This window comes from Hylaeus volcanicus, chromosome 4 (genome assembly GCF_026283585.1).
Source record: "Hylaeus volcanicus isolate JK05 chromosome 4, UHH_iyHylVolc1.0_haploid, whole genome shotgun sequence".
NCBI classification, from domain to species: domain Eukaryota; kingdom Metazoa; phylum Arthropoda; class Insecta; order Hymenoptera; family Colletidae; genus Hylaeus; species Hylaeus volcanicus.
The window spans coordinates 4,999,052-5,006,422 of record NC_071979.1 but is presented as its reverse complement, the minus strand read 5'-3'; the positions used below and the strand labels follow the sequence as shown (position 1 = coordinate 5,006,422).

The 7,371-nt window shown below is 37.6% G+C and overlaps 2 protein-coding genes across 2 annotated transcripts in view; one reads left to right on the top strand and one right to left on the bottom strand.

Annotated features, from left to right (window-relative positions):
* LOC128875411 (potassium channel subfamily T member 2) overlaps positions 1-1,238 on the bottom strand; it is a 217,497-nt gene extending 216,259 nt beyond the window's left edge. The window contains exon 1 of the mRNA XM_054120963.1: positions 1,147-1,238. The gene's annotated coding sequence lies outside the window, so the exon portion shown is untranslated. The remainder of the gene's footprint in view (positions 1-1,146) is intronic.
* Positions 1,239-2,677: 1,439 nt separating this feature from the next.
* LOC128875143 (glutamine-rich protein 2-like) lies at positions 2,678-7,131 on the top strand. The gene is made up of 12 exons (XM_054120509.1): positions 2,678-2,810; positions 3,079-3,230; positions 3,334-3,495; positions 3,708-4,071; positions 4,255-4,658; positions 5,139-5,243; positions 5,326-5,591; positions 5,894-6,142; positions 6,426-6,660; positions 6,719-6,785; positions 6,880-6,944; positions 7,015-7,131. Exons 1-12 carry the CDS (start codon positions 2,678-2,680, stop codon positions 7,129-7,131), a joined length of 2,319 nt encoding a protein of 772 aa, XP_053976484.1.
* The last annotated feature ends 240 nt before the right edge of the window (positions 7,132-7,371 follow it).

The following is a 7,371-nucleotide window of genomic DNA, read 5'->3' as shown; positions in this document are numbered from 1 at the left end:
TAGTTATTATAAGATACCCTGAAGATTATAGGTACAGGTGTTTAGATAACGATAGATAATAAAATGTGATATATTCGTTACTTTTCTAATTTAGTTCATAGAATTCAAAATGAGTTTATAGATATTCTCGATAATATTAGGTTGTCCAGAAAGTTCGTGCCAATTTCTAAAAAAACATTCAAAAACACATTTGCATTTTAGTATATATTTATTGAATTGCATAGGTGCCATTTTGTTCCACAACCTTTTCGCATTTTAAGGGATGTATGCATGTTATTTATTTTCAACCACTTCGATATATTCAGACCTGTACCACCTACCAAAAATCGACATGGACTTTCCGGGCAACCCAATATAAATGTGGTTTATTATTGAATAATGAAATGTGATATATTCGTTAGTTTCCAAATTTAGTTCATAGAGTTCAAAATAGGTTTGTAGATACTCTCGATAATATAAATGTGGTTTATTATTGCATAATGAAATGTGATATTCATTAGTTTCCAAATTTAGTTCATAGAATCCAAAATGGGTTCATAGATATTCTCGATGATATAAACAACCACATTATTTTTTAGAGGACACTTACACCCTAAAACGGGCGGATTAAAATTAAATGAATGCGGTGGAGCAGTTCAATCGCATATAAAGTTATAAATAATTTGTAAATTGATTTTAGATTTGCAGTCACCTCTTCGTCGACTTAATCCACGAGTTTAAATCAGAATCTGTACTGACCGGGGCAACAGGTCAAGGTTAAGAATAGTTTATTGTAGCCCAAACATTATCGACTAGATCAGTTCACCGCGTGTTAAATTATTTATATCATTTCAAACGATTGATCTGTCTGGCTATAATCCATTTAAATTAATAATTTAAATATTAAACGCTGTTCCATGCTTTAGTTTTGTGAACGTATGAACGTAACGTACGAGTTAGGTGAAGAAATAACGCCAGTCATGGCTATGTATATATTAATTCGTATGAAAATGACTCTTGAATTACTCAATAGTATCTACAAATGCTTCTAATGAACTTTGATTTAATTAAATAATTAAACATTCAAAAATGGGGCATTCATTCATCATTCATTCATTTATTTAAATGACGTAACTTATTATACAAAGTTATTGCACTACTACTTACTTATTACTAACTTATTTCCATTCTTCATATCATCGTCTTAGATGACTCTTGCATTGTTTTAATACTGTTTCCAGCATCTCTTACTTCTCATCTATTGGGGCTCGTTGGTCCTCCTCTAGCTCGGGAACCTCGGGGTTGCTGAGCCCGTACTGTAGCTTCAAACACTGCTACAGCCCCTGAGGGTAAAAAAGGGGTAAAAAGTTGTCTTACCGTGCTATCTCGCGGTGAACGGGCCGAAGTAATTTTCGGAGTTTGATCAGCGCCTCTATCCAGAACACGCCCAAGTTTGTCTTCAACAGTGTCTTTGTTTACTGCTACATGGCAATATTTTCATGATATTTACCGACAGGCGTCAGGGAGAAAACGAAAATTGAAATTGATCGGCTCCTTTTTTAACCGACTTCGATAAGGAGGAAGTTACTCAATTCGACGTGTATATATATATTTTTGTTTTTATCATAGAGTAATGTTTCATACACCTAAACCTTTCTCGAGGAATAAAAAATCGAGGAATTTTAGACCCCGAAAGTAACGTAACAAACAGAATGGCGCTGTAACTGAACAGACGAAGCGCGTTATTTTTCCAAAATGACACGTTCGCGTGACATCTAACTGGTAGAGACATAGGAAAGCTGCAGGAAACACCGAAAGAATTGTTATTATGATTTTTTTTTAAATAAAGCCAGAAAAATTTCGAGTGAAAGAAAATGTCGGCGAAAGCTGCAAAACCAGCAGCACCCGCTGCTAAGGAAGTAGCCAGTCTGCAGGTTTCTTTACCTCAAATGTTGGATCTCGCGTTGGGAACACCCGAGGTAAACAATCATCCCCTAATTTTCGCGTCCAAGTGTTTCGACTGAACGGGTAGGTACAATAAACTTCAACGGCAGGTACGTCGTTTTCCGTTCGCGTTTAGGTTGGAGCAGTCAATTTGAACATCCTCCACAACTTCCTTCACATTATCCTGCATCAGATTAACTTGAAATCGACGAAGGTCGAGTACCGTGGCGACGATGCTAATCGAATTAAAGTAAGACAAGATTGATTATTAAAACACACAATTTTTCTCTGATTTTTGCACCTATTGTATATGCTATATAAAATGATTTAATATAGATTTAAATGTCGCTGTAAAAATTTACTGTATAAATTGAATTCCTTTCGTTCGACGATTTTCCTTTATGTTTCCAGACAATGGTAAGATTGATTATTAAAACGCACAATTTTTCTCAAATTTTTTCCATTTAATCCTATTTTTATATGCAATATAAAATGATATTAATATAGATTTAAATATCACTGTAAAAATTTACTCTATAAATTGAATTCCTTTCGTTCGACGATTTTCCTTTATGTTTCCAGACGATGGTAAGATTGATTATTAAAACGCACAATTTTTCTCAAATTTTTGCATTTAATCCTATGTTTATATGCAATATAAAATGATTTAATATAGATTTAAATATCACTGTAAACATTTACTCTATAAATTGAATTCCTTTCGTTTGACGATTTTTCTTTATGTTTATAGACGATGGTAAGCTCTCTGAAACCAGGTCCGTCGCTTTACCTCCAGGAGTACAGTATCGTGAACGCCTCCAATAATGGGAAGCAACGCGTTCACAGCGCTGACGCTGTAAACGTAAAAGTCGACGTAGTGACAAGCGGTAACAAACGATCCCCGTAATTTCACATGTGCGAATATTTGTATTCTACATCACGTACCACCAAAATTTTATTGCAGAGTCTGCGACGAAGGGACTCGAAAAGAAACCGGCCCCTTTGAAGGAGTCGAAATCAGCGAGTGCCCCAGTTACGCAACGTGATATAGAAAAAGGTTCTCCTCTTGAGTAAACAAAATTGGGAATAAGAAATAAATATTAAAAGAAGACTCGTGGTTGATGTTAAATGAAATCGTTGGCAAATTTAATGTAGAATCAACGCAGGAAGACGCGATGAAGACGAAAGGCACACGACAACAAATTCGCCCTGATGCTGAAGGGGAACGGGAAACCGTCATCTACGTAGAACCAATCGTTGATGGAGCTGCTCCCACAGCACTGGGATTCAAACGACTCGAGGAAACCGTAAGCAGTGCTTCGATATGAATAAGAATTTAAACATTTTGTTAAGAATATTCATTTCACATCAAAATTGAAATTAATACTTATTGCTAACGTACATGTACAGGTAAACGAACTTCAGCAACGTTTTCAAGCACTGGAGGAATTACCGACGAATCCGGAGCTCATGGAACGCCTTAAGGGCAAAATCACTGATCCTTTAACGGACGTCTGGCAGATCATCAATATCACAAAAAGATTGGACGCTAGTGAGCAAGGTATTGATAAGGTACAGCTTCGTTGCTTCAGTTGTCTTTTAATTCGCCTATATAGAAGCCCTGGCAATAAGTTTTCGATCGGTGATATTAACAGTCAATTAACTAACATCGTATTTTAAAGTCATCAAATATTGGAGGGTTGATAAAGTAAATAACGTTACAATAACACAAGCTTTCGTTTATTATAAAAAAGAAAAAAGAGATAAAATGTTTCTTTTTTCAGTTGACAACGATGGTACAAGATGTACTCAAGGGCGATCATGCGATAGAGATGGAGGAACCATCGTATCTCGTGGAGAGACTAGCAAATTTAGAAAATAGCCTTAATACTTTGGACCAGACCGTGAAGAATTTGCAAATAATCGCTAATGTGAGCGACGAAGAGGGAGAAGAAGCTGTCGTTGGCGGAACAACCACGGAAAAGCAGGAAACACAGCTGCCAGCGCAACGAATATCCTTGGGACAGCTCCTTGGAGGAATTGACGTGAAAGAAATGCATCAAGAAGTCCAAGCGTTGCGGCAGGATGTTTCGAAAATGCGAGGCGACTTGAAGAATCTCAAGGACAAAGTGGCTAAAGCACCAGCTGGTAAATCTATAGATCTATCTACCAGTAAATACGCTTGTTAATTGGATAAATTAATATCGCTCATGAATTTTAAAAAATTCGTAGCAACATCCCACGTGGAAACCACGCCGTCGCAGTCGCAGACTCCTAAGCAAGATGCTGCAGAAAATAAACAAGAGAAACGTACGGAAGAGAAGAAACAAGAGAAGCACACGGAAGAGAAGAAACAAGAGAAGCATACGGAAGAAAAGAAAGAAATGTCGGAAGCAGCGGCTAAGGAAGTCGCGCATACCGAAGAAACAACAAAAGCTAAAGTACCAGTGGCGTCTACAAAGCCAATAGAAGAACAGACAAACGTTATTCAATTCGATGACGCGATAGATTCCGAGGTGCTGAAGAACATGAACGAACGCATCTCGAAGCTAGAGAAGGATTTGATATGCTTGCGCGAAAAAGTAGACAGTGCGCCAATGGCGGGTGTCACTGGTAGTGCTGAGCTCGACGAATTGGTCGCAACGATTCACGGGGTCCAGACTGACATGGAAAAACTGAACCAAACTGCGGATCGATTGATCGATGATCGAGAAAACCGTGAAGTGCATCTCAACGTGAGTAGTTTCGACGGATGAAAGTATTGCTCTATTTATTGCAATATTTTATAGCTAAAAACCGTTCTAGTTTTGTTTTGTTGAAATATCCTGTGATTAAACGGAAATTATAGATCGAGAGGATCAAAGGATAAAATCACAGGATCAAGGATACAGAATTAAATGAGGATTTTTCCAATTTCAGCTTTGGATTTACTGTTGCGTTTGCTCACAGATCGCTTCTTAGCTTTTTTTTATGTAAAGTATATGAGTCGTTTTATTTTTTATGCAAAGCGGTTTTCAATCGCTGTCAATATCTTTGATTGAGGACCTGTAAGTTTTTCTCTGCATCTTCGTTAAGTTTGAATTCATTAGTTGGCTACTCCAAATCTACTAGAAAAATCATATTGGGTCACTACACTTGCTTAAAAATTTAATTTTATCCAGGATCGAAATTAGGTCCTAGCATTCAACTGTTGATCCTTCGTTTTTGTTGCACAGGCATTGTTAGAACAAGTGGAGCTTCTGAAGACCATAAAAGCAGACAGAGAAGATCTCGAAGACGCGCTTGCTGATAAAGCAGACGCTCAGGCGATAAATCGAAAGGTTAAAGAATCATCGATTACTATTAACGAATTATACACAAATAAAGAGAATAATCCACGATGAAGTAAGCTTTCTCTTTCAGGTTTCGTACGACCAGTTTGACGCGGCTTGCGACGATCTTGCTCAAGGTTTGGAAGACGCCATTGGCAAGTTGGGAAAGCAGGAATCGATTTGGCAGCAAACGCTGGACGAAGTGCAGAAGGAGATCGAGGGAAAAGTCGATAAGATAGAAATGACACCGTTGAAAGACTTCGTCAGCAACCGATTGAAGTCTCTACAGGATAAGCTGAAGAGCGTGGCGGAAATGAGACAGGAGTCCGAAGCTGCTGGAACTAAGAAGATGCTCAGGTGAAGCTAAACTTCACAAATATTGGACTATCGATTACAGTAAATTTTGTTTAAGAGGTACCAGCTGACATTTGTGCCAAATTGTTCAAGCTTGAGGCTTAAGGTTCATTCTATGAAGCGTGCAGTGCCAAGACGCGGCAAGAATAACCACGTATTTCCCTTAAACAGAGGGAAATCCCTTAATCTTCGTGCCTCTTAGACAGGATTCAGTGTATTCACTTGACACGATGACATGACTGGACATATGTTCATCAAGCATTTATGCGAAATTCCATTAGCACTGAATTTGTGTATGTTATCAGAGATGTTCAGTGTATATCATGTGACAAGAACGTCGTCATGAGAATGGAAGATACCAATAAATTCAAATTGGAACCATTACCTTGTACCGTGAGCATGAAACCGTACCTGACCTACGAATTGGATCAAGTTAGGAAGCAACACAAGAAATTGCCTCACAGCAGAAATATGATTCAATTCGAAGCAGCCTTGCAGGAGGAGGCGAAGAAGCAAAAGAGCGCGAGAACTGAGACACTTGTAAAGACTCCGCGGTACGTGAACAGAGAAAGTCTACTATTTACGTCAATATATTTAATTAGTAGTGAATATAAATTTACTCATAAATGGTGAAAAAGATATGAAATATTAACTCGAGGAATGCTATTATTTTTATTTGTGAAATATATTCAGCATAGATTTTAAATATTACCACAACTCGTGAATGCATAAAATCCATTCATGAATAAAGATAAGGCAATAAATTTTGCAATTTACATCGAGAGTTGTATATTTCGGGAGAAGTGATTTTAATGCAAACAAGGGTTCGATTTTCAGAGACCATTTGTGCAATCGATACTGCGGCGGAAGTCACACGGTGACGACTCCTCATCAAAGAGTTGCCCGAGTCGGCCATTTTATCACGCAATGGGGACCGGAAATAGTGCAGCTGACCGAAGGAGTGGTGAAGGGAACGGATGGAAAGATGTACAGAAGTCGACCAATGCCGGGCAAATTCGATGTCTGCGGGCCTGCGTATTGCGAAGACCATGGCGAAGAAGCCAAACCCTCGGTTATTGTTCTATTCTCGAAACATATTACAATTTCAAAAATATAAATTATTATTTCAGGAACGACAACCACCGGCTTCCCCACAACCACGCAAGAGTGTCGAGAGACAACCCTCAATTAGTTCAAGTAATTATTACTTTGTGTACAAACTCCTCGGTGTGCAATCTTATTCCTAATTTAAACTAAAAACATTTTAACGTTGTAATCATCGTTATTCCAGGAAAAAGAAGCTCAAAGAAACTGTTGAAAGAGATAAATAAAGAACAACAGGCAGTAGTGGAAGCAGTAAATAAACAATTTAAGTGTGTACAGCATAAACGAATACTAATTGTGATTTTTTAATTATTATTTCCAGCACATAGAAACGCCTGCTGCAGAAGAAACAGAGGCACCCGATCCGTTACCACACGATCGAAGCTTTCACATGGATCAAATCATTCATTACGAGGAAGAAGAGGAAATGGGCGGTTAATCAAAATTGTCATTGTCTATTACAAGTTTTCTGGAAATATTTTTTGTAGAAATGGTATCAAAGATTGACATATGGACAATTTTATAAGAACGTACACGATGTAATATATAGAAAATAAATTTTATAATCATTATTTATGATCTGGATAGGCTTTTGTTTAGGATGAATATTTAGGATGGTTCGAGAGAGGGAATTTTATCGGACAAACTGAAAATGTTTAGAGTATTCGAAAGAACGTTT

Bases quoted from the DNA above. Each gene is read 5' to 3' on its own strand.
- LOC128875143 (XM_054120509.1), top strand. From the start codon at position 2,678: ATGGTAAGCTCTCTGAAACCAGGTCCGTCGCTTTACCTCCAGGAGTAC. The intron at 5,592-5,893 runs GTGAAGCTAAAC...GTATGTTATCAG, and splicing joins GGAACTAAGAAGATGCTCAG to AGATGTTCAGTGTATATCAT. The intron at 6,786-6,879 runs GTAATTATTACT...TCGTTATTCCAG, and splicing joins ACAACCCTCAATTAGTTCAA to GAAAAAGAAGCTCAAAGAAA.